Genomic DNA, 27,049 nt, shown 5'->3' with positions numbered 1-27,049 from the left:
GTCTTCTCTGTGTAGTTGTCTAGCACTCAGGCCTCAGAATCAGCACGTCCCTCCTTCAGTATTCAGCCGTGGGAACTGAGGGAGCCCTGCATCCCTGGGCAAGCCTGTGTTAGCCAGGGCGCAGATGCAAGGCAGGAAGGTGCAGTGTGGGAGCTTCAAAGCCAAAACTGCAGGGGTCATTTCTGCATTGCTTCATCTTCTCCAGTGATATGCCATTTGCTCTTTCAATATTATTGGGAGTAGGCAGGCAGAGTATTAAATGTGTGCTTGACATTAAGGATGGCGATTCACTAGGGAACGAGCCTTCCTGTCAGCGAGATTCATGCTGAGGAGCAGAATGCTGTAGTCACCCCATTCTGGATGGAGGCTTGGCGGGGTGAAGGGATTCCCCAGTCCTTGGTCATCAAGGATGGACCAGTCGGGCCAGGAACTGTGCTCTGTCCTATGAAAAGAGAACACACAGGATTCCCAAGCAGGACCCAAAGGTGTTCATGACAGGAAGGGAAGCGGTGTGGTCATAAGCTGGTCTTGTCTCATTTTTAGAATATGGTCCATTTCCTTGTTCTCCCGCGTAGCTGCTTTGAATAGTATTAATCCGTTTCCCCGCGCCTAACATCCATTTCTTTGGTTTTGTGTTCTTAGAAAACCACATGTACTTGTTTGAAGGTAGAGACTATTCTAAGGAGCCCAGTAAGGAAGACAGAAAGTCATTTGAGCAGCTGGTGAATCTTCAGAAAACCCTTCTAGAGAAGACAAGCCATGGGGGCCGGACCCTCCGGAACAAAGGCAGCGTGAGAGCCATCGCTTTTCTATAACACCGTAGATTCTTCCAATCTGTTACCTAAGAAAGCAGAGGGTGATGCTGGGGTCAGGATGGGTTGATAAGGAACAAGCCTGTGTTGACTGGATGTAATAAATGAACTGCACTCTGGCATAATTACTATAAAATGTTCTAAAAGCATTGGTCAGGCAGGGGAGGGTTGGAGAGATGGCACACTGGCTAGGAGCCATTACTGTTCTCAGGAGGGCCCAGATTCCCAGCATCCATGGCAGCTCCCATTCCTGTAACTACAGTTCTAGGGCGTCCTCCACAGGCTCCTGCACACACATGGCTCACACACAGAGATGCAAGGAAAGCGCTCATACACATAGAATATAAAGTAAATCAATCTTTAAGAGACATTAAGAACTGGCAGGATGGTTCAGCAGTCAGAGCACTTGCTGTGCTAGCCTGACCCTCTGAGTGGGACTTCCAGAACCACGGGAGAAGAGAGATCTGACTCCCAAAGGGTGTCCTCTGACCTCCACACTTGTACCATATACACACGCACACACACACATACACACTCTTTCTCACACATATATACATAAGTAATAAAATAAAAATTTATTTTAAAAAAGAGTAAAGAAATTGAGCATTGTGGTGCATGCCTGTAATCCCAGCACTTGGGAACTGGAGGCAAGAGGATCAGGACTTCAAGGATAGCCTGGGCTACATGAGACCCTGTCTCAGAATAGACATTAGGATGGTGCGTGTATTTTATGACTTGATGCAAGTAAAAGCAGCTCTTGGTCCTCTAAGCCACCCCTTAGGCACCACATTGTTACAAGAAGATGCCATGCCTGCTGTTGGCCTTTGTGACCCTAAGTCATCATTCATTCATTCACTCACTCATTCACTCACTCATTCGTAGGATGACAATCATAATGACATGTGATGTTCCCGTGTCTGGCACTTTATGTTTGTTCTGTAGAACAGTCATTAAGTAACAGGGCTGCTGAAATGACCTGGTTCAGAAGGAATCATATAATGATTTGTAGAAAGTTGCACTAAAATTGTTTAAGCTAGGGCTGGCATCCTGTAAGCCGTGCTTTCAGTTGAGAAGGAGGAGTTACTTGGAAGTGCTTTGTTCCCCATGAAGTGACTGTGACTGACACCTCAGTGCTTTGGCAGAGTTTGGTGCCCAGTGGCCACGGTGCCTGTGAGGTGTCATGTTTAGCACAGTGACCCATGGTCAGCACCCGCCGCACAGGCAGTGTGGAGATGCAGGCAGTGTGGAGATGCAGGCAGTGTGGAGATGCAGGCAGTGTGGAGATGCAGGCAGTGTGGAGATGCAGGCAGTGTGGAGATGCAGGCAGTGTGGAGATGCAGGCAGTGTGGAGATGCAGGCAGTGTGGAGATGCGCTGTTCCCGTTGCTCCCATGCAGGGTGAGTGGTTTAGATGGAGCTTGCAGAGGAGCAGGCAGGCCTTGAGCTTCCTGACCGGAGGTCTTCGTCTCTCAGGTTCTTATCCCAGGCCTTGCAGAAGGGCCCATCAAAAGGAAGAAGATCCTTAGCCCAGAGGAGCTGGAGGACAGACGGAAGAAAAGACAGGAAGCAGCGGCCAAGAGGAAGAGACTGATGGAGGAGAAGAGGAAGGAGAAGGAGGAGGCTGAACACAGGAAGAAGTTTGTCTGCATTAGATCAGAATGGGGGGTCACTGTCGCTGAGTGGGGAGGGTCTTGTGTAGTGAGCCCACAGCTGACATGGCTTTAAGGCCGGGACATCTTGATCGCTCTGCAGCTCTTACTGGAGTCAGAGTACAGTTTTAAAGATTAGACCTTTACGTTTAGTCCTCAGTGCCGAGGTGAAGATGCATTCTGTCCAACAAGTTTATCTGTCTGTCTGTCCATGTATCTATGTGTCGATTTATCTATTTATAGTGTGTGTGTGTGTGTGTGTGTGCGCGTGCGTGCATGCATGCATGTTCATGAGCCACAGCACACAGGAGAGATCAGAGGACAACTTGCAGGCAGTTCTCCTTTCCCTTCACCCTATTGGTTCTTGGGATTGAGCTCAGGTTATTCACGAGGGTAGAACACTTCAGTCAGGGGGAGTTCACTTGTCACCTCCTGTGAGATGACCTGAGGGATCATTAATCCCCCCTCTCTCTCTGGTCTGGTGAAGGATGGCCTGGTGGGAATCCAACGGTTACCAGTCCTTCTGCCTGTCCTCGGAGGACAGCGAGCTTGAGGACCTGGAGGGCGGAGATGAGTCTTCTGCCGAGCTGGCTTATGAAGATCTAGACTCAACCTCCATTAACTATGTTAGTGGCGACGTCACCCACCCCCAGGCTGGCGAAGAAGATGCTGTCATTGTGCACTGTGTAGGTAAGAGTAGTGGGCGGGGACCCTGAGGATACCTTGTCTTTGTGATGCCAAGAAGTTGGAAGGGTAAGGTCAAATTCGACCTAAAAGTGATCATCCCAGGGCAGCATTGTATGGTCAGGGGGCATGGCTTTTATCAGTGAGCATTGACTCTTTACTGGGTTGAGCTATCCAACCTCCTCGGGCCCCAGCCGCCTAATACACGTAGGCTATTGGTATCAGCTTTATCCTGGTGATTAAGATGGTGGAATGAGGTGACACTTGGGAAGTAAATCCATCCTGTGAGGAACAACAAAACTCCAAGTGTGTTCCTCCTGCGGCACACTTTAACTCCCTCCACCCGGAATCCTCTTTCACTGAGCATGTGCAAGCGACTGCTTCCCTGGCCCTGTAAGTGGAGAGGTCTCCATCATTGCCTTCTGTCGTATTCTGTCCTGTTCTCTGTCATGCATTTAGTCACCTGACGTGGTAACACCCATTGGTTTATTTGACTGTCTCAGTGCACTAGAAAGTGAGCTTTGTGGAGCTAGGACTTCCATTGTTGTTGTTCACTGGTAATGAGAGCCTGGTGCTTAGAACAGTTCTTGACATGGCGGATCTATGAGCCAATGTGTGTAGAGTAAATGAGTATAAATACAAGGGCTAGCCAGCTGGACTGAGTCCTTCTACTTTTCTTCCTCCTTAATGCATGGGCAGGTGTGCACTGCGGGCTTATCGGTGTCCACTCCATTCTGCCCGTCAGCTCTGTTGTCTGTATCCCTCCTCTTACCTCCCACAGTCATAGGTGCCAGAGCCTCTCTTTCACAACACTTCATTTCTGACATTCCTGTTTTGACAATTCTTGGCACAATATATTCTGTACCTCCTAGAATATTCCTAGGAGATTAGATATATTTCCTTTTCTAAATAGTCATTCTCCCACAAGCCTATTGTGTGTGCCTTTGGTTTCCCAAGTCACGCACTAGCCTTGCCTCCTGTAGATGGACATTTTCTCTCTCCTGTCAGATGATTCTGGCCGCTGGGGCAGAGGTGGCTTATTCACAGCTCTGGAAGTACGATCAGCTGAACCAAGAAAAATATACGAGCTGGCTGGGAAAATGGAAGGTAAGAAGCAGAGAAGAGGAGGAGAGGCTCAAGGGCAGAGAGGACACTTAAAGCGGCGCATCGGGTGGCTTAGGGTGCACTGCAAAATGAGAAGCGCCAGCCATTGGTTGCCCATCGTGTGTGAATTTGAGGGAGATCCCCCTCAGTTTATTTTCTCATAATTTGAGTCTGACACTGTCTCCACCTTCCCTGGGGCTGTAGTAAGGATAGGAGATACACGTGTTCTGAGTGAAGGCCAGATCCCTGCTCACCATCCTGACTATGTCCCTAGAAGAACATCAGACCTAGTAGAGGGAAATCGGCCACACTTTTAAACTGCTCACGACAGCTCAGGCTCGGTGCTGTGGGGGTGGAGGGCTATCACACTCCCTGAAGGCAGAAGTGAGGGTGTGTGGGGTTTGGGGGCCTTGATGGGCAGTGTCAGCCTTTGGTACCAGAGCCGGGAAAAGGCACCTGCTTTGATGTGCAGCAGTTGCAGTGTGGAGGCAGGGATGAAGGCTTCCTTGTTCTTTCCTGAGGTGACTGCGGCGGTAAGAGCCCTGGTAGGAGGAACACCTGCCAGAGTTTGCTAGAGGTTGCGTGTATCATGCTTCTGCCCTGTCTGGAGGGGTGAACAGTCGGAGGGAATCCCGGCTCTAGTGGCAGACTGTTGAGAGAAGTCATTGCAGATCTGGATTCTGCCCTGCCATCTGGAAAACCAGAGAGAGAGGAACTCAGGTGTGGATGGAGGAGACCCTGTGTAAAGTCCCGAATTATAGTCATGAGGGAGAAATGAGATCACAGATGACCGAGCCTGGGACATGTAGCCACCTAGTCACTGAGGCAGGAAGAGGAAAGGGATTGTTAGAGAAAAGAGGGAACTTGGACTGTAGCGTTTGGAGTTAAGGTTGAGTAGCCCTCATCCAAAATGCTTGGGACCACAAATGTTTCAAATTGCAGATTTAAAAAGAAAAATCGGAATATTTGCGTGTACTGTATGAGTCTGTGGTGTTGGGATCCAAGTCTAAGTACAAAATTCACATATGTTTCATATTTAATAAGCGACGTGAAGGTAATTTCGCACAGCAGTATTTTTAATGTACCCGCCACAGGCAGTCAAGTGGGCTACTTCCTATTTTGATGCCATGTGAGAATCTGAATTCAAAACTCCGTATTGGCACACATTGAATTTAGATTTCTAGATTGGAGATACCTGCTTTGCACAATTAAAGAGATGGTGATGAAGGCAAAGAGACAGAAGTGGAATCTGAATGGCCGCTGGATTTCGCCCTGTTGGTGGCCATATTTCCTTGGAACACTGGGAGGAGTTTGGAGTCTGAAATGTGCTACACAGACTTAAAGAGTAATGGTCAGTGTAACTAGAGAGGAGCCGTGCATCGTTTCTGAGGAGGGATTAAAGTAGGCAGCAGAGCAGAGGAGCTCAGCTACAGTGACCAGAGAAGGCTGAGAGCGCTGCCTCGGGTCTGAGAAGATGAGGAGAGTTTGCATTGCTGGAGAGAGGTGACGGTAGAGTTTCCAGCGCTGTCTCATTCTTTTGTATCTTCCCCAGACTTAGCATCCCCAGTACCCGATGAGGAAGGATCTAGGCAGGGTCAGCCCCAGGCAGCCCAGGGTAGAGCCACTATCCAAGGGGGAGGGAAACTTAGCCACGTCATAGAGACCATTCACAGGTGCTGATCTGGGAAATCTGCTCCGAAGAATGACTTAAAAGAGCAGGGTTAGTAAGTTATTTATCATTTTTGTTTGAACAGAAAATCCACACTAGGTCTGTAAAGCCAAGATCTAATTGGCCCATTTGCCTGGAGCATCTGCTTGATTTAATTTGGAGAGAGGAAAATGAACAGGTGGGATGGTAGAGTGCAGTGTGGGGGTGATTTGTGACAGACAGGGCCTCAGGCACCCTCATCCTTCCTCTCCGAATCTCTGTGGTGGCCACAGGGGCACCAGGCTGGTAACGTGTGAGGACCGGACTTTGGAGGGAAGCAGTTGGCTACCTGGTGAAAATGATGACAAGTCGGGGGAAAGGCTGTAAAGAATTCAGAGGGAGGTGAAGTGCCACACCTAATCGGAGCAAGTCATGCTGGCCCATGCCTATAGTCCTAGAACCCTGGAAGTCAAGGCAGGAGGATCGCTGCAAGTTCAAGGATAGCCTGAGCTACAGAGGGAGATCATTATTTCAAAAAGCAAGAAAATAACAAGAAATGTGATTGGAGTCAGAAAATGAACCCTTCAGAAACTTAATGTTCTTTTTACTCTCTCTTAAAACCTCAGACCTGAGTTTGGGTGATGTCCTTCTATTTCCTATCGACGATAAAGAGTCACGAGACAAGGGGCAAGATCTGGTAAGTAAAAAACCTGTCACATGCCAGGCCTAAAGCTTGGCTAGTGACAGCTCCTCTTGACACCTCTGCTGTCCAGCCTGTGCATGCTCACTGCCCAGCCTCTGCAGGAGCACAGTAGCTTGTTAGGTCTGCACATCTATGCCACCTACTGGGTGGCTTCAGCCTTAGAAACATATTGCGAGTGTTGCTGGAGACAACGTGACCACATGGGGTAGCAGTCTGTTCTGTTTTTATTCACTTTACACCTGGATCATAGCCCTCCCTCCTCCCACTCTCACCTTTACAAGTCCCTTCCTGAATTGCCCCCTCCCCCTGTGCCCAGAGAAGGGGAACACCCCTTGGTACCACCTCTCCCTGGGACATCTAGTCCAAGCAGGACTGGGCACATCCTCTTCCACTGAGGCACAACCATGCAGTCTAGGAAGGGGAAGGGCATCCAGTGACAGAGAACAGAGACCAAGACAGCCTGGTTCCACTTGTTAGGGGTCTCACATGAAGACCAAGCTGCACATTTGCTACAAATGTGTAGGGGTCTAGGTCTAGCCCCTGCTGCTCCCTAGTTGGTGGCCCTGTCTCTGAACTCCCATGGGCCCACAGTTGACTCTGTAGGAGGTCTTCTTGTGGTGTCCTTGACCTGTCTGGTTTGCTCAATTCTATCCTTACTCTCCCAGAAGACTTCCTGAACTCTGCCTGATGTTTGTCTGTGGGTCTTTGCAACTGCCTCCATCTGCTGCTGGGTAAAGCCTCTCAGGAGACAGTTATGCTAGGTTCCTGTCTTCAAGCATACAAGATGTGCAAGGATAAAGATGGAGCAGAGACTTTGGGAACAGCCAACCAATGACTGTCCCAACTTGAGAACCATCCCATGGGAGAGACACTATTAATGCTCCTCTGCTATGCTTGCAGACAGTAGCCTAGGGGCCAATAGCATTACATGACCAGCAGCTACCTTCTCACCGTGCCCTCCCAGGCTATCTTCTATGTGAGCACGTATTTGATGCCTTTCTGCATGTTCTGATTTCCGTGTGTGTGTGTGTGTGTGTGTGTGTGTGTGTGTGCACATGCAAGGATATATGTGTGCACGTGGAAGCCAGATACCAGCCTCACTTGTCAGTTTTCAGGCCACCCACCTTGTTATTGTGAGATTGGATCTCTATCCTGGAGCTTATGGCAAGCCCTGGGATCCTCCTGTCTCCAGGTCCCCAGCTTGGGATTACAAGCGCCCAACTTATTATGTGGGTTCAGGGGATGAACTCAGGAGGCAAGCACTCTACTGCCCAAGCCAGTTTCCCTCACCTTTCAAGTTTTTCCCCAGCCTCCTAAAAGTACATGCGTGAGCTTGAATTAAGGTTCAACCTTATTTAATTTAATCTCATAAAGACTTTGTCTATATGTAGTCACAGTTTAGGTCCCAAGGGCTTGGATCCCCAACATAGCAACTGGGGAAGTGGCACGATCCATGCATAACAGGCAGGTGGGTCTGGCCACTGCACATCTTTTTCTGTGCTTCAGGGCTCCCTCCCATTACAGTCCCTGGGACAGCTCCTTGCTCCTTCCCTGGCCTAAACATCAGGCCCTTCATATCCTTATTTTCTCTGAATCATTTGTGTAAATTTATTACATTTTTATTTATTTTATGCTGTGTGTGTGTGTGTGTGTGTGTGTGTGTGTGTGTGTGTATACACTTGCCTGTGCACATGCGTGTTGGTCTTAAGGACAACTTGCAGTTGTCCATTCTCTTTCCACCAGGAGGGTCTTTGGGATCACGCTCGGGCCATAGGCTTCGCAGCCAGCCCTTTCTGTTCTTTTTATCGTTAGTACTCCACAGAGTGCTGGCTCATACAGTATGCCCCAAAGCATTTCCTGAGTAGAATAAGAAAGTGAGATGTAAAATTCTCAGGCTTCCTCACTTTTGTTTATACAAAAATTCCTGTGAAGGATTATGCTTTCTAGCCGGCAGAAGACAGGAAGCAACCCACACCTCCTCTGCTGTGCATCGTAAGTGTCTCCTCCTTGCTTGTCAGCTGGACTATCTGTAGTGAGTTTTATTTTTTAGCACATCCACCTGACTCTGTCTGAGGGCCAAACCCATAAAGTTTGAGGCAGATCATGGCTGATTTAGAAAAAGAGGTAGAAAGTGAGGCCAGGAGACACTCACACTCGAAGACCTGCGTGGCTAACAACAAGGTGTTTTCTTTCTCTTCACTCAGTCATTTCTACAGCACTGCATGAAGTGAGCAGAAAGGGGACCACAGTGTCTGCGCATAAGAAACAGAGTCCAGGGCTGGAGAGATGGCTCAGTGGTTAAGAGCATTGACTGCCCTTCCAGAGGTCATGAGTTCAATCCCCACCAACCTTATGGGACTCACGACCATCTGTAATGGGATCAATGCCCTTTTCTGATGTGTCTGAAGATAGCGACAGTGTACTCATAGGCATAAAATAAATAAATCTAGAAAGGAAGGAAGGGAGGGAGGGAGGGAGGGAGGGAGGGAGGAAAAAAGAGAGAAAGAAAGAAAGAAAGAAAGAAAGAAAGAAAGAAAGAAAGAAAGAAAGAAAGAAAGAAAGAAAGAAAGAAAGAAAGAAAGAAAGAATCCACTGTCTCAGGCTGGTGGCTGTGAATGTGGCGGTGGTCACATGCTTGCCTAGCCCGGGTCTACTCTCACCCAGCACTGCATAAGGAAGGGTGCAGTGTACAGCCGCATATCTGGGTGGACTGCATTGGCCTCAGCAGTTTCCCTGGGGGTTCTCTGGGGTGGGGGGGTGGGGGGCGGTGGGGTTGGGGGGGGCGGTTTTGGCACTGTCTTCACAGCGGTTGTTCAAGTGGAGATTGGATGCCTCTTGTACTGGGGCTGTGGAGCTGATGGGCACCACTTAGAGGGCTGAAATACAGAACTCTGTCAAAATATCAGCCGAGATTCTACAGCTTCTCTTCCCTGGAGAATAGTTAGGAAAGTCTGTGTTGTGGACTCTAGCTTGACCCTATCTTGAAACAAGAAAGAAAAGCCTACATAAGTTACCATGACATAAGACGGGCAGTCATGCCATACATTGTAGGATACTGCTGTCCAGACAGCAAGCAGCATCCAGAAGGGGTAGGGCTGAGCCCTGGTCCTCCGTAACAGCCTGTGCTCCTTGGTGGCCGCTCACTTGCTGGTAGTGTGACTGCCTTGCCTTACTCCTGCAGTTGGCCTTGGTTGTGGCTCAGCACCGTGATCGCACCAATGTCCTGTCTGGCATTAAGATGGCAGCCCTAGAAGAGGGCCTGAAGAAGATATTTTTAGCAGCAAAGAAAAAGAAAGGTAAGCCTTCCCTCTGTGCTGAGCTTGAGAGGAACTTCCGTCCAGACATGTGCTGTGACTTTGGAAGGGAGGAGGCACGAAATGTCAAGACTCCCCTTGATGTGCTTGGTAAAATCAAACCAGGGGTCGCACCCACATCATTTTGTTCCTACATAGCCCTTCCCTTTGTGGGCTGTGTCTGTCCGCTGTGCATTGTCATGGTTACGAAGCAGTCCTTCACTTCCTCACCTGTCTGTCCAAGCCTAGTGTGTCTCAGTGTTTGTGGAATTCCTTGACGTTTGGGAGGATTTGCCCATCAGTCAGAATCTGTGCCCATCCCGTCTGTTTACTTGGAGAACCTGTGGGTTCTTGTGTTCAACAGAAAATCTTTCCCCCTCTTCCATGTCGATGTTAGGGCTGGTTCTTCTTCCCGGCCCCATGCTCCCAGAAGGCTCTGCCACATGGCTGGTCACCTGTGCTCAGATACCACATGTTTGTCTCCTCACGTCTTCCCAGCAAATCTTTCCACCTGGCTCTGTCTCAGAATTCTCTCTCCCGTGTCCTGTCCAAGCCATCGGCCACCAGATGTATTATTGGCAGGCACCATATTCTCACAGACGTCAGATACTCTCTCTACACTTCTGTTTCCTACACAGAATAGTTTTGACATTGCAATTGTATGCTTTGCATGAAACCATCAATAATTATTTTCTCCTGTATATATTTTGAGTTTATCATGTTATCTCTTCATAATTATCATATGATTATCATAATCTTTTCTTTTCAATAGCAAGCGTTCATCTTCCACGAATTGGACATGCTACAAAGGGTTTTAACTGGTATGGTACCGAACGACTTATCCGGAAACATTTGGCTACACGAGGCATCCCAACTTACATGTATCCTTCTGTGGTCTGATTATACATATTTCAAACAACGAGGAAAGTCGTGCTGCATTTCCCAGTATTGCTATTTAATCCAAGGCTGTCTTCTGTCACGTCCTTCACTCTGTCCTTCTTCAATGAGACATAATTAAGAGACACTTTCTAGCTTGTATGATCCAGAGTATACACTCAACACCCAAGAAAATACATACACCCAAGCATTCCTGCAAGCATAGAAATAGATTTAAGTCAAGGCTCAGCAACATGCTTGCTTCAGAGCTTGATGGCCTAAGTTTTGTCCCCAGCTGCATGGTAGAAGGAAGGAGAGAGCTGACCCCTGTAAGTTGTCTTCTGACCTCCACACATACACCACACATATATATACACACACATAAATATATTTAATAAGTTGGGGTTTTTTCTCAGTAAAATAAGATATATGGAAGCTGGGTATGGTGGCATTTGTCTTTAATTCCAGCATTCAGGAGGCAGAGATAGGCAACTCTGAGTTTGGGGACAGCCAGTGGTACACAGAGAAAGTCTGTCTTGAAAAATAAATTAATTAATAAATAATAATAATAATAATAATAATAATAATAATAATAATAATATAATACCAGGGGAGAGCCAATAGTACATTTGATAACATCTTGTCATTTCCCTCGAGGCCCTTCAGGTCTATAGTAGAGGCCTAATTCTAAGCACCTAATTAATTCTGTTCACTGAAGTTAACTTAAACAAGTCAGCTCTTTTGTTTTAGAGCCTTTCTGATATACTAGTCTTTGTGTTTTGTTTTAATTACAGTGCTAGAATTGAACCCAGAGTCTTACACGTGCCAGGAAAGCACACTCCCACTGAGCTACACCACCACCCCTGATGCACTTTTTTTTTTTTTTTTTTTTTTTTTTGAGACAGGGTTTCTCTGTGTAGCCCTGGCTGTCCCGGAACTCACTCTGTAGACCAGGCTGTCCTGGAACTCAGAAATCCTCCTGCCTCTGCCTCCCAAGTGCTGGGATTAAAGGTGTGCACCATCACTTCCTGGCTCTGATGGACTCTTAAGAGGCATGTGAAATCCACTGTGAGCATTAAGTCTCCATCTACGTTCACTACAACACAATTTTTTTTCTCAAGACCTGGCTCTGTAGGCCAGCATTTTAAAACTGTAAGCTGTGTCCAAAAAACTAGCTAGAAACAACAGGATTAACCTCTAGGTTCTATATACAGAACGTCTATCTTTTTACCTAGATCCTTACGTGCATTCCATGTGGTCCCTAAAGGATTTATGTCCCTATAAAGCCTTAATATAAAAGTCACATTTTATGTGCTTGTGCAGTGTCAGAAATTTACACCACATAACCATGACAATCACGAGTTCTGACATTAGTAGAAGAGTTTCTGATCTGAAGAGAAGGCATGAAGTGTTTTGCAGTGATCATCCAAGCACCAGGCGCTTGGGTAAAGTTGAGTTAAAGTGATGAGATATGTTTCCCTTAACCATCTCTGCAGATACTACTTTCCCAGAAGTAAGGCCCGCCATTCACAGCCTGCATCCTCCTCCTCAGCACCACTGGTTCCCTAGCAACCAGCCCAGCATTGGGTCCAGTTTTCAGCAACCAGTTAGATTCTTGCTCCCAGATTGACTGTTAGTTTTCAGGAAACAAGGCTATCTTTGGTCATATTCTCTGCTCTGGAATTTCTGGGCTAGTCTTTCCTGAATTCTAATTTTGTTGCTCTGGAAGTGTTAACTGTGATCCAGTACCTGTAATACAGGAACACACAATGTATATGGGGAAGCCCTTTGGCTTCAGATTGCCTATGTTTGAATAATAATAATAATAGATGGCCTATTGTTAATGGTTATGTTGCTTTTTTTCTTACCCTCCACCAGAGTCTTGTACAGAATGCAGGACTGGCTGTGTGATTAGGGAGAGCTGAGGAAAGACAGGGCAGGGAGGCCTTGGGGGAAAGAAGCTACTTCAGCCAACTCATGCCTTCAAATTGAGCCCAGGGCAGAGGCTGGGCACAGGTTTTCCAAGCATCCACTCCAGTGAGGAGCCCCTGCCCGTCTTTATACTGCTCATGGCATCTTGCAGAAAGCTGATTGGCCTGGAGGCCTGCCAAGTGTGACTTTAGAAAACTCTGAGAATATCCTTTCCTTCGCCTAGAAATCTAGTTTAGTTTCAGTATGTAGCTCCTGGCTGGCATAGCATGGCCTGTGAGCGGTACTGGAGAAGGCCTGGGACAGAGAACCGCTGGAAAAGGAAATCTTGGAGAGAAGGCCATATAAGCTGTGGTTCATCACGCCTTGTATATGAAGCCTTGGCTTTCAACAGCTATCTTCAAGCTAAGAGTGGGCTCACATTAGGTGTCCATAAGTGAATGGGTGAAGAAAAGAAAGTGCAGTATATTACAGGAATACAACATTATTCAGCCATAGGGAAAAATGAAATTTTATCATTTTTAGCAAAGTGGAAGGGACTGGAGGTTTACTTAATAAACAGTATACAAGAAGGTAAGTGCATTATTCTCTGTCAGGGGCAGAAGCTACAGAATACCATCCTAAAAGTGGAATAATGATTACAGACATGAGGGTATATGCAGCTGAATTTGATCAGTGCACCCTATCTACATGTATGTAAACGGCACAGAGCTCCAGTTAGCATGCCAGCTAATGTGTGCTGCTGAAAAAATAAATAGCTCTGTTAATCCCACAGATGTAAGGAGAAAGACCACCAACCCAAATTATGGCCAAATCAAGTCAAGCTTTATTTGTGTCCATGGGAGCTGGCAGCTGTCTTTCCCTAGGGTGGGGCTCAAGAGATCAGCGCTGGGCTGGTTTCCTAAGCCACCTTTGTAGGGCAAAACTTCAGGGTCGGGGTTTCTGCATGCAAGCGCCTTCTGGGAACATATAGCCCCAGGGAGTGGATTTACAGATAAACTGCCAGGTCAAAGTCGGAACCAGAAACTTAAGTTTTATAGTAAAGAGAAACCTAACTGAGCTAGTGTATCCAAGTGTCTCCTGATTACAAAATGGACACAGGCTGGTTCCTCATATGCCTTGTAGGTATCTAATAGGCATATTGGTCTATCTGTAAGTTCTCTAGGAACCAAGGGCTTTGAGAAAGATCATTCCTTACTCCTTTTCCACATCATCTGAAACAATTTGGGGCACACAAGTGCTAGTTGAAATGGTATGGAAATGACTAGCCCCTAGTTTGAGAAAAGCCTTAGGCCTCTGCCATCACTAATAAACTGGAAATGGATTACATACTTAAGTATAAAATCTGAAAATAGAGAAACTTGTCATTTTTTGTGATCCCTTGGCTAGCAATCACCACTTAAAACTTCTTCCTGTATTTCATTAACATATCAATGTCATTAAGTACAGATTCATAATCATGCTAAGAATAGATGGCCAGACAACCCAATAGAAGGCACACCAGGTAATAGCACTAGTTACAAGGTAGAGCTTAGCTGAAATCTCATTCCAGGAAGAAATGGTGGTTAAAGCTAAGGACATTCACCAGCCAGAAAGTGAGCTGCCATCACTTTATTTCTAAAGGTCTATACTCATAAGTTGACTTTTTCGTTAAAACTTTAATTACAAAATTAAAAGAATTTAATTCCTCATTTTCTTTCCAGTAATACCTCAATATATGTGTTTCTATATTTAGTTTTCATTTCACACACACGAAGACATACATACATATTCATAGACAGACACTCCCACATGGATGTCTGCACACACTCTAGCACACACATGAATAAACACATTGACCTGCACCCACACACACTCATACACACACGTGCACCCACACACATGCACTTTTACACACACATGCACCCACAGTGCACTCTTACACGTGCACTCACACAGTGCACTCTTACACATGCACTCACACACATGCACTCAAACACACACATGCACTCAAACACATGCACTCACACACTCCTCATGCACGCAGGTTTTACTTTTGCTTCCCCGACAGGATACCAGTGACTTCTGAGTCATGAAATCCAGAGAGTGTTTAATTTTTGAATTTCACCATGACTTCCCAGCAGAGTTCATTTCTGTGACTATTTCTTAACCTGTCGAACCATTCCTGTTTTAGCTTCTATGATAAGATACTTTTCTGTGACAAAATAGTCTCAGTTTTTTACCATGCTTACTTTTTTTTTTTTTTTAATGTCACACTTTTTCCTCCAGTGTATTAGCTTCCGGGAGATCCTGTGATCAAATGTCACAGGCTAGATGGTTTAAACAACGGTCAGTCACAAGTCCAAGATCAAGGTATTGGCAGATTTGGCTACTGAGTGACATTTTTCACACCATAAGTGTTTCTGGTGTCCCTGTTCAATAAAATTATATCTGAGGATTTCTTAAACCTAAAGACATCCAAACATAGGATGAATCCAAATAAACATGACCAGACAAGAACCTCTACATGGCATGTTACAGTCAATATATAGAAAATAAGCAAATAAAAACTACAGGGGCTATCAGAGGACATCAACTCATACATAAGCAAACGTCAGAGTAACAACCCTAAAAACCAGGAAAGCATGAATTGACATATTACAAACACTAAAAGTAAATTACTAACTTAATGAAGTTAATTTTTTTAATTGGTGGAGCAATAAAAATTAAAATATATTAAAATAAGCATATGGGACTTGAGTGTTGGTTTGGAGGTTAAGAGCACTGCTCTAGTCTTCTGGACTAGAATTTATTTAGTTCTCAGGACCTACATGATGGCTTGCATTTGTAACTCCAGATCCAGGGAATCCAGTGTCCTTTTCTGGCCTCAGGCACCAAGCACATGTGAGGTGCATACAGACATGTATTCAGGCAAAACAGCATACACATACAATAATAATTATATAAATTATATAAGTTAAGGCAATTACTAAGGAAGTACTGTGTACAGAAGAAAAAGACAATTTCATTGATAGGAACACAGAACATACATTACATGAGAAGAATGGACAGAGGATAGATGGGAAAGAAACCCCTTCCACACAGCAAGTGAGAAATCCCCAATGCCAGAAGAAGACCCACTAATAATCCAGCCAGCTAGGACAAGCCACATGATCACCAGTAATGCAAACCTTTTTCAATAGTAACCTTGAATGCAAACACCCGTAACTCACAAAAGACACAGGTAGACTCAAAACTCTAAATCCCAGAGCATCATCGTCGATACTAAACTTGGGAAATGCACAAATACTTGGAGACTGAACAGTATGCTTTTGAATGAAAGGAAGTCAAGAGAGAATTTTAAAAACTCCTAAAATCAAAGGAAACACAGTCTACCAGATGCAACCAAGTCAGTCCCAAGAGAGAAGTTTGTAGCTATAGGATGATCAGAGAGATGTCAAATAACCTAGTGATACACCTCAGGCTGTAGTAAAGATTACGGCAGAAATGAATGAAACAGGAAATAAATGCATAGAATCGATCAAAGATAAATGAGTGACAACCTGAGCTAAACTAACCAAAAGAGAGAAGATCCAAATGATTACATTTAGAAGTGAAAGGGCGCTCGGAGGCTGCCTCCGGGACTCAGTGGGTGTTTGTTCTGTAAGTGGGAGAACTTGCTCAGATCCTCACCGCCCATGTAGAATGGCACCCAGATGTATGCTGGTAACACCATTGGGCTGTAGAGACAAGCAGGTCCAGAGAGCTCATTGGTCAGCCAGTCTAGCTTAAACCATTAACCATAGGATCATTGAGAAACCCTGTCTCAAGCCAGTAAAGTAGGGAGCAATAGGGGAAGCTACCCAGTATTTGCTGTGTCCTTTGTGTGTGCATGGTCATCCATATCTTTATACCCCTCACATATTTTACTGAGATGTCTTCCTGGGGTGATGCAAACAATGTCTCACCTTCCTCCTAAGGTTCCAATGACAAACAGGTACAATTACACTAAGAAGCCAATGAGTTTATTGGGCTTACAGAGCACAGTGAGGGGTTACTTACTGTGGGTGCCCACCATGCCACACCAGGCAGTCTTAATCTAGGAGGAATATTGGCTTCTCCATAGCCACATAGATGGAGCCCTTCTCCCCAGTCATCCTCAGCCTGTATACTCTAGCGACATGTAATTAGAGCAGAGTTATGTACAACAGGTAGAAGGGGGCAGCTAGACACTCATTTGAGGTTCTGGTGACCACCCCTGCCCTTCTATGAGGGGAATCAACAGTCACCAAGCCCAGTGGGGATAATCCTTTGCAAGTTAGCACAGCTGAAGCCCACATGATGGCAGCTGTTTGTCTTGTAGAACAACTCTGTACAACATACACTGTATATGAGAGAAGGGGTTGGGGAGAAAGAAAGGAAGGAGAAAGAAAAGGGAATATGGTTACAAACTAAGAGCTAGAAAAACCTAGGAACATAAAAATTTAAACACATGACCAATGGTTTGAGTATGTTTTCTATTGCCATAGCAAAGACCATGACCAAAAACAACTTATGGAAGAAAGAAATTATTTGCGTTTACAGTACCAGAAAGGTAAGACTCTACTGTGGTTGGGAATCGGGGCAACAGGAAACAGGGAGCTGAGAGCTCATGTTTCAGACTGCAAACAGTAAGTCAAGAGCAAACTGAATGGCGCAGAGCTGTTAAAACTTCAAAGCCTATCCCCAGTGCCATTCTTCCTCCAGCAAGTCTACACCTGAATCTAGCCAAACAGCAGCACCAGGGGGATCCAGGCATTTAAACATCAAGGCCTGGGTGGGACATTCATGTTCAAACCACCACACCATCCAGAGCTAAAGCCAGAAAATTGAGACAGACTCCTAACTAGCAATGTGATTGGAGTAGTAGTTAAAAATCTCCCCAGAAAAAGAACTCAGGGGTGAATGTGGGCCTGGATACCAGTGGTTTTCCACGAATATCTCTGTCCAGGCCAGGTGCAAGGGTTCCAGCAAAAGGAAGGGAGTGCAGGCAGGAAGACAAAGTCTCTGCCACGCCTTCCAGGTCTCTTGGTAACTCCCAGCAGCTCTGAACTGAGCCGACTATCCAGTGAGGAGTGTGGCGGGAAGCTCAGTGGCTCTTCGGGAGAGAAGATCTCTTTCCAAGTTTACATACAGCTCTTAGAACAAAAGACTCAGACAAAGGAATAGTTCTCGAGTACTTTTAATTTCCTGGATGGATTTATATACAGTTCTGGGGGTGATTCAGGGTTCGACAGCAGGTATCTTACATTGGCTAGGACTGAGAGTTTGGGGGAAACCTCAAATTTGCATGTGGGAAGGCTTGGTGCTGTTCCTATATGACTGAAAGCCACCTGCCTCTCCTGTGGGGCCTGTGGGAGTGGTAACTTCAACAGGAGCCAGGGGTCCAGGAGACATGACGGAATGCCTTCCATCCCATGTAGGTGGAAATTACCACCCATTGGGTCCCACCAGGGTTCAAGACCTCAGCTCAACTGGAGACCAGGCTGTCTGTGCATAGCCTGTCCCACGGGTGAAGAGATTACTTCCTGAATTTTAGGAAAATATAAAACACTTCTTGAAATGGTCTACAAAACAGAAACAAGAATGAGCACTTCCATATTCATTCTATAAAGTCAGCATTGCCCTGACATCAAAACCAGGTATCACAGCATAACAACAACAACAACAACAACAACAACAACAACCCTACAGACCAATCTGATGAACGCCTGAAATAAATGCTAACAGAATGCTTGAAAACTGAGCTCAAGAACACATCGAGATCATACATCATGAGCAGCTTTGTTTCATCCCAGCAATGCCACACTGACTCAATATATGCAAGGTAGTAAATGTAACAGCATGCTAATAGACCTACAGACAAAACTCTTATGATCATCTTGATGGACGCAGAAAATGCATTTGATAAAGTTCAGAAGAGTCTTCGTGAATAAGTCATCGAAGAAAGTTGAAATTGATGGAGCACACCACAACCTAATAAAGGCTATATACAATGGGCATAGCCAATGTTATACTAAAGAAAACATCATTTATTTTTTTCTAAAAGTCTAGAATGAGACAAAGGTACCCATTCCTTCGATTCTTATACAAAATATGTTCAAACTCTGGCCAAAGCAATAAAACAAGAGAAATAGATAAAACAGATTTTAAAAAATGGAAAAGAAGTAAAAATATTCCTATTTGCAAATGACATAATTCTATACTTAAAAGACTTCACAGATTCCAACAGAAGGATATTAGACCTCTTTCGGTGACGTTTTAGGACGTAAAAATCAACATTATTTTTATGTATATATACTAATTTGGCTACACACGCATTTGCTGAGAAATCAGGGCAAATATCCCATTCACAATAGCTTCAAAAATATCAAGGAATATACCTAACCAGGGAGGTGGAAGACCCCTAAAATGAAAATATGAACACACTGGAAAAAAATTGATAAGACACTAGACTATGTCAAAAACTTCCTGGAGTGGCAGACTTAATATTATGAACATGACTCTACTATCAAAATCTATTACATTATAGATTTATCAAATCTATAGATTTAATGTAATCCCTATCAAAAATCTAGTGACATTCTTCACAAAGTCAGAGAAAACAATTCTAAAGTTCAAATGGAAGTACAGCCATAGGAATTTTAGGAGTAGAAAGCACAGTGCCAGAAGGCTCATAATACCTGATGTCAAATTGTACTTCGCAGGTTGTTGTGGTGCTTGGGAGGCAGAGGCAGAGGCAGACAATTTCTGAGTTTGAGGCCAACTTGGTCTACATAACAAGTTCCAGGCCAACCAGGGCTGCACGGTAAGACCATGTCTCCAAAACCAAACACAATTTACAGAGCCATAGTGACAAAGATAGTATATTAATGGAATAGAATGTATACCTTGGTAAATATACACATAATAGAGAAAATAAATACCCAGAAATAAACCCACATGGCTGTGGCCACCTAATTTTTGACAAAGTTGCCAAAATGTGCTTGAAATAAGATAACCTATTAAATAAACGGTGCTTGCAAGTCTGAATTTCCACAGGCGGAAAAATCAGCTTAGATTCATCTCTCTTACCTTTAGCAAAATCAGTTCAGTGCGAACCAAAGAACGTGATTTAAAACGGTAAACGCCTAAATAGCTAAAGGAAAACATGAGGAATACTTCAAGATAGAGATAAGGGCAAGAACTTTGAGGAGAACTCCAGTAGCACAAGACTGGGATCACGTGGTGTTCAAATGTTTCTGCACAGCAAGAGGACCTGCCAGCAGAGCAAACAGCCTGCAGGGTGGGAAAGACAGCTTTCCCCAGTATGCCTAATATGGGGTTAATATCTAGAACAACTAAAGAACAGCAAAAACTAAACACCAAAAAATCCAAAACTGCCCATTAGGAAACGAATCAATGGACTGAAAAAACAGTTCTCAAGAACTACAAACAGCCAGTAATTATTTTTAAAGTATTCAACAGCCTTAGCCATAAGGAAATTGCAAGCTAAAACTTGCCACGCAAGCATAAGGACCTAAATTCAACCCTTAGTGCACACACACACACACACACACACACACACAGACAGAGACAGAGAGAGAGAGACACAGAGAGAGAGAGACAGAGAGAGAGAGAGAGAGAGAGAGAGACAGAGAGACAGAGAGACAGAGAGAGAGGAGGGGAGGGGGAGTGTGAGGGAGAGGGGGAGGGAGAGGGAGAGGAAGAGGGGGAGGGGAGGGTGAGGGAGAGGGAGAGGGGGAGGGGGAGGGAGAGGGAGAGAGGTCATATGCTTATAACCCCAGCACTGGGGATGTAGAGAAGAGCTCCCAGGGGTTTATTGGCCATCCAGCCTAACATCACTGGTTAGGTCCAGTCCAATGAGAGACACCCCACCCCCACCCCATCTTAGTCAAGGTCTCTATTCCTGCACAAACATCATGACCAAGAAGCAAGTTGGGAAGGAAAGGGTTTATTCGGCTTACACTTCCATACTGCTCTTTATCACCAAAGGAAGTCAGGACTGGAACTCAAACAGGTCAGGGAGCAGGAGCTGATGCAGAAGCCATGGAGGAATGTTCTTTACTAGCTTGCCTCCCCTGGCTTGCTCAGCCTGCTCTCTTATAGAACCCAAGACTACTAGCCCAGAGATGGCACCACCCACAAGGGGCCTTTCCCCCTTGATCACTAATTGAGAAAATGCCTTACAGTTGGATCTCATGGAGGCATTTCAACTGAAGCTCCTTTCTCTGTGATAACTCCAGCTGTGTCAAGTTGACACAAAACTAGCTAGTACACCCCCCCAAAAAATCCAAGGTAAATGTGCACACACAACAAAACCACTTTGAGATTCCATATCATTCCAGTCACAATGGCTATCATAAGGAAACCAATTGCCAACACCCCTGGTGAGGGTGTGGCGGGAAGGAACACTCATTCACAGTTGATGGGAGCATAAACATGTGCAACAACTGTGGGATCAGTGTAAAGAATTATCAAGAAGACAAATGGAATACAATATGACCCAGTTACACTCTCCTGGACATATACTGGGAACTCTAGAAGAGTTCACCTCCAGTAGATAGACAGGGCCCCAAGTGGAGGTTACCAACCACAGTCAAAATTTCTGACCCAGAATTCTTCCCATCTAAAAGAACTACAGGGACAAACATGGAGAAGAGACTGAAAGAAAGGGCTGTCCAGTGACCAGCCCAACTTGGGATCCATCTCAAGTGGGGCAGCACCAAGGCCTGACACTATTACTGATGCTATGATGTGTTTACAGATGGGAATCTAGCATGGTTGTCCCCTGAAAGGTCCAACAAGCAGTTGACTGAGACAGAAACATACTTACACACAACCTTTGAACTGAGGTCTGGGACCCCTATGGAAGAATTAGGGGAAGGATTGAAGAAGCTGAAGGGAAGGGGGACCCCATAGAAAGACCAGCAGTCTCAACTAACCTGGACTCTTGGGAGATCCCAGAGATCAATCGAGCCATCAACCAGGCAGCAATACATGGGCTGGTCCAAGGCCCCAGGCACATCTATAGCACAAGACTCCCTGGTCTGGCCTCAGCGGGAGAAAATGCACCTAATCCTGGAGAGACTTGAGGCCCCAAGGAAGGGGGTTGCCCTCTTGGAGGCAAGGGGGAGGGGGAGGGGGTGAGGAACTGTGGGGGTGGAATGCAGGGGCAATGGCTGGAATGAATAAATAAAATAATTAATTAAATGAAATAAATGAGATGAAATAAATAAAATAATTAAAAAACGAACTTTGCTAGAAAATAGATATAACAAAAATATATTAAGTGAAGTAACTCAGGCTCAGAAAGATAAAGAATGTTATGTCGTATGCAGATTCCCATCTTTGTGTGTATGTGGGCATGACTGAGCAGAAGACATGAAAGTGGAAAGGGTCCATGAGAAACACTAAGGAGGTCAAAGAGAAACATGAGATGAAATCAGAAAGGGAAATGTAGGGGACGGAAAGACAGAAGCAGGGGTGGGGAGAAAGGAAGTGAGGTATTCCTGGCGTGGGAATCAATTAAAGCTAAGTACACATGAAACTGTCATAGGGTGATATGTTGCTGTGTATGCTAATTAAAAAATAAATTTAAAAAGAAAAATGGGAATGAGTGGGTAGGGAAGTGGGGGGGGAGGGTATGGGGGACTTTTGGGATAGCATTGGAAATGTAATTGAGGAAAATATGTAATAAAAAATAAATAAATAAAAAATAAATAAATTTAAAAAGAAAATTGGTCTTCATACTTTACCAATCATCAGAGCATCAAATCTATCTACCAACTGAGTGCATTTTCTAGGTTTTTGAAAATCGATTACTTCTATTTGTTCCTTGAAATTTTCATGTAAGTATACAATGAACGGTGATTGTATGTACCTACTGTTTTCCCCTCCCACCACCACCCCCGACTCCTTCCACACATCTCCCTCTCAACTTCACCAGCTTTCCTTTTTAATGACCCTTGGAAGTCCACTTAGTGCTGTCTCTATGTGCATGACAAACAGTCATGGGGCTGTTCCCTAAAGCATGGACAAATTACTACTGACTACACCTGATGGACAAGCCTGACTCCATTTTAAGATTAGAAGTTATCTTATGACAAGATCAAAATAAGTTCATTCCTGTGTTCTGTAAAATTTGGACTTGACTGGTTCTTGACCCATTTTCTGGAACTTGACCCTATATCCCAATACCCACCCTGTTAAGATGTTCTGCCGAATACTTTTTAAATGTTCTGTGAAGTTTCTTTCCAACCAAAATTTCTCTAGAAATCTCCCAACCCTTAAAAAAAATCCCTAGTCTTGCAGCATTTTGGTCTATAAAAACTCAGTGTCTCCTGCATTCAATTCATCTTGTTTGGTGGGATTAACATACCCTCAAGGACAAATGACTCTTCCTTCCCTATCAGCCATCAACTGCTGATAGCCTCTTAGCTCTGGGTGAGTTCTCACTATGCCACTTTGTGCTGAACACTCAACTGTGGGACAATGGGCTATGCACAGACAGCCTGGTTTCCAGTCGAGCTGAGGTCTTGAACCCTGGTGGTACCCAATGGGTGGTAATTTCCACCTTCATGGGACGGTAGGCGTTGGATCATGTCTCCTAGACCCCTGGCTCCTGTCAAAGTTACCGTTGTCACAGCCCCCACAAGAGAGGCGTGTGGCTAGCAGTCACATAGACAATGTCCCAAGCTTCTGGCATTCTGGCTAGACTCCCCCACAGTTACCTAGCAACAGCAAGATAGCAAAGCCCACTATAAGAGGGGCTACTTGGCCCCTCCTTACTCTCTTTAAGCTTTCTTACTCTCTAGCTCTCCTCTCTCTCTTTCCCTTCCCACATCTCTCTAAGTTTTTAGCTCTCTTACTCTCTAGCCTTTCTTCTCTCTCTCTCTCTCTTCTTCCTTTTTTCCTCGTGGCTATGGCCGGCCTCTCCCTCTCTCCTTCTACCTTCTCTCCTTTCCCCCTGCCTTTCTACAATAAAGCTCTAAAACCATAGGCTGTCTTTGTTCATCGAGGCCTGGACTAAAGACACTCACCTGTGTGAGAACTACCCAGCGCCCTTCTTTCCCCCGCCCTCTCTTCCTGTATCTCTGGGGCTGAGTGCCACCCTGGGACCCCTATTCTGTTCTCAGCTCCTCTGCCGTATCCAGCGTGGGATGCCAGAGACTGAGAACCTGGTACCAGGGGCTGCCCCTTGTCCAAACCCCTACCGTGAGCCAGAGGCCCATCCAGGGCTTCGTGGAAAGCGTCCAGCAGTCCTCCCGCATTATCCTGCCCAAAGCACCAGAACTCTGGTGGGACAGGGGCACTCTCTCCCACTCCCTTCTTTCCCACACACCCCCACGGGCCCACACTCAACAGTCATTTGTTCCCACACTCTAACCTGTTAACTATCTCTGCATTAATCACTGCCCACTGCAAAAAGAAGCTTTCCAACCTAAGGTTGAGAGTAGCACATATGTATGGATAGACATAAACATTTGGAAGACATTTTGACAAAATGACCATCTGGGCCTAGACCCTCCCAACCATGGCCTTTTGACCAGGTTTACAACGTGATGCATGCTTTCCCTCCTATGGATCAGTTCTCAAATCCAATCAGAAAGCAGGTTGGTTCCCCTGTAACCGTTGATGCCACTGTTACACCAATGGGACAGTCTTGCTTAGTGATTGGTCTTGTTGAATATCAGGTCCAGCACTAAGACCATTGATGTCTTTTCTCCTCTGTGGCCTGAATAACAGCTTCCAGCAGAATGAAAGCTACTCAGCCGGTCGGAAATTTCCTGGTCATTTCAAGATTGATTTCGTTATGTTCTGTAACCAAAGCGTGTGGTGTCTTCAGCAATAAGATCTAAACATCCAGTTATCATGGGCTGCTAAGACCAACGGCAATAGTTTGTGGTTTTAGAGATGTCTCCCTGACTAGTGACTAGTGACTCACAGGGATGTATCCCATGCATGGCACTGAGATTTTTACTTAAAAATGAATGTCTTTTGGGAGCAGCACTGTCTTTGTATGCAGGGTACTTCTGTTTAAACTCTCTCTCTCTCTCTCTCTCTCTCTGTATATATATATATATATAGAGACACACATATATATATGTATATATATATGTATATGTACACATACACACACATATGTGTGTATATATGGATTATAGTATATATGTACATATACATTATATATAATATACACAATGTAATATATAATAAATATACAATATATAATTAGTATATTTAAGCATATATATATACATATATATATGTATATGTATATATATATATATATATATATATATATATATATATATACTGTGTATTACCCTAAGGTAATATATACATATTTTTAGTTAACCCACTTCCTACCCCATCCTCTCGCTCATCTCCTCACCTGCATCCCTAACTAAACCTTTAGCTCCCAGTCTTATTTGCCCTCTTCTTTCATATCACATGTATTCTATTCCCTTTTATTTTAAGAGAATAACTTACCCCAACTATTTTACACTTATCTTTTCTACTTACAATTACAGAAAATTTTTTTATTCATCTTTAGTGAATCCTTCATAAATTACCAACATTTTCTCATCTTCACTTTTTTTTCCAGTTTGATAATTCTTGCATGCAATTCCAGGAGCAGAGGTACTGATTCTCAGTTGGTACTCTGTACAACCATATTATTTGCTCGCATTAAAAACTTCCTCACCAGTTCATAAAGGCTGAAGTGCAGCCTCCTGGGAGTTTTCATAGACCAACTCAATAGTGACATAAATCTGAACTGTTCCATGCCACTGAATCTTTCAGTTGTTTGCTACGAAGCAAGAGATGACTAACGTAGACAGAGAGAAAACAGCCATTTCATCGCACTCCTTATAGATGGTAGGTACAGTAACATCTGGGTGGGCGTGGTGGTATCATACCTGTAGTCTCAGCACTCAGGAGATAGCACCATGAACTCAAACTCAGGCTTAGCCACCTAGTGAAACACATACCACACCACACACACATGCTCACATGCACACACACAAACACACACAGAGAGAGAGAGAGAGAGAGAGAGAGAGAGAGAGAGAGAGAGAGAACTGATGAGGGTGAGCAGAAAGGTAGGAGCTAGAGGAATATCCAGTTCTTACATACATCTATCTTTATCCCATCCCAGAAGCACAATCTGGTTTAAGATTTACTTAGTGATTTGGATTACCACCGATGAAAGCTTGCATGTGTGTTGAGCAATCCTGCACTTGATGGGAAGAGCTAATGCTCTTATTATATAATACTAATTACTGCTCTTGTTGTATAATACTAATTACTGTTCTTGTTGTATAATACTCATGCTCACAGCAGGAGCCAAGAACTAGAAAGGGCAACCAGACAGAGTGGAATACATAGCAAAGCATCAAGGAATGTCACCTCACATTTACAAAATGTATATGACAAATCTAATTGTTGTTAAGTTTTTTGTATACATTGCTGCAGACTTAAGTAGGTTTGTCATCATATGATATGATATGTTTTACTAACAAACCTGAGGGGGAAATTGTTTTATCATTGTAGATTTTGAAAAGGATTTTAATAAACTAAGAATCATTTCTTATTTCTAAAGGGTAAATAAATAAAAAGAATGAAAATATAAATTGATAGCTATAGCCTAAACAGGATGAAATAAACATATGTCACTGCTATTCATATTTTGCCAAGGAAGCTTTAAAGCCACTTCCACTAAGTCAGGAATGAAACAAAGATACCTGTTAATACTACCTCCTCGGTGAGTTCACACTGTCCTGGGCTTTTAGCAAATCTAAAAGGAAAGAAAGAAATTAGAGACATAAGAATCGCAAAGACAACAAAATGATCTCTGTGTAAAAGGAGAATCATCTTCATGTCTATTGTGAGAGTCAACAAAGGAGAAACCTTGATACTGACAGGCAGCCTAGGAGACTAGAGCCACAAGCCTGGATGAAAACAAGCCTCCCTGCTGTAGACTGGAACGAGAAGGTCTAAAACAATTCCCAGGTTTTCCTTATTCTTAAATGTCTTAGGTTAATGTACAAAATATTGGACTTCATTGTGGCTCTGTTGTATCTGTGCCATCTGACGTCGGTCTCCTTTGTTTCCTTTCCCACCTCTCTCTCTCTTTCTCCTCTGGTTCCTTCACTTCTCCCACGTGGCCTTTGTGCCGGTTTGAATGAGAATGGCCCCATAGGCTCGTACCTTTGAACACCCAGTTCCAGTTGGCGCAACTGTTTGGGGAAGGTTAGGAGGCGTGGCTTTGATGGAGGAGGTGGGCCGTGAGGTTTCAAAAGCCCACACAATTCCCAGTTAGCTCTTCCT

General features: G+C 44.6%; 1 protein-coding gene and 1 long non-coding RNA gene across 4 annotated transcripts in view; one reads left to right on the top strand and one right to left on the bottom strand.

The window, feature by feature from the left end:
- Chd1l (chromodomain helicase DNA binding protein 1-like) overlaps positions 1 to 12,612 on the top strand; it is a 49,483-nt gene extending 36,871 nt beyond the window's left edge. For 2 of the 3 annotated variants that reach the window (XM_017319699.2, XM_017319700.2), the window contains exons 15-22: positions 643 to 791; positions 2,285 to 2,448; positions 2,948 to 3,150; positions 4,153 to 4,251; positions 6,523 to 6,593; positions 9,781 to 9,895; positions 10,665 to 10,773; positions 12,265 to 12,612. In XM_017319699.2, coding sequence (XP_017175188.1) covers positions 643 to 791; positions 2,285 to 2,448; positions 2,948 to 3,150; positions 4,153 to 4,251; positions 6,523 to 6,593; positions 9,781 to 9,895; positions 10,665 to 10,773; positions 12,265 to 12,337 — 983 coding nt within the window. In that variant the 3' untranslated portion in view covers positions 12,338 to 12,612. The remainder of the gene's footprint in view (positions 1 to 642; positions 792 to 2,284; positions 2,449 to 2,947; positions 3,151 to 4,152; positions 4,252 to 6,522; positions 6,594 to 9,780; positions 9,896 to 10,664; positions 10,774 to 12,264) is intronic. The other variant, NM_026539.2, reaches the window with a different exon arrangement.
- Gm40102 lies at positions 762 to 27,049 on the bottom strand. Its single transcript, XR_867489.1, has 3 exons — positions 26,930 to 27,049; positions 26,464 to 26,516; positions 762 to 841 (listed from the first exon to the last, which is right to left on the bottom strand). It is a non-coding gene; the product is annotated as a predicted gene, 40102 (long non-coding RNA).

Source organism: Mus musculus, chromosome 3 (assembly GCF_000001635.26).
Source record: "Mus musculus strain C57BL/6J chromosome 3, GRCm38.p6 C57BL/6J".
Taxonomy (NCBI): Eukaryota; Metazoa; Chordata; class Mammalia; order Rodentia; family Muridae; genus Mus; species Mus musculus.
This window is presented reverse-complemented; position numbering and strand designations above follow the sequence as displayed.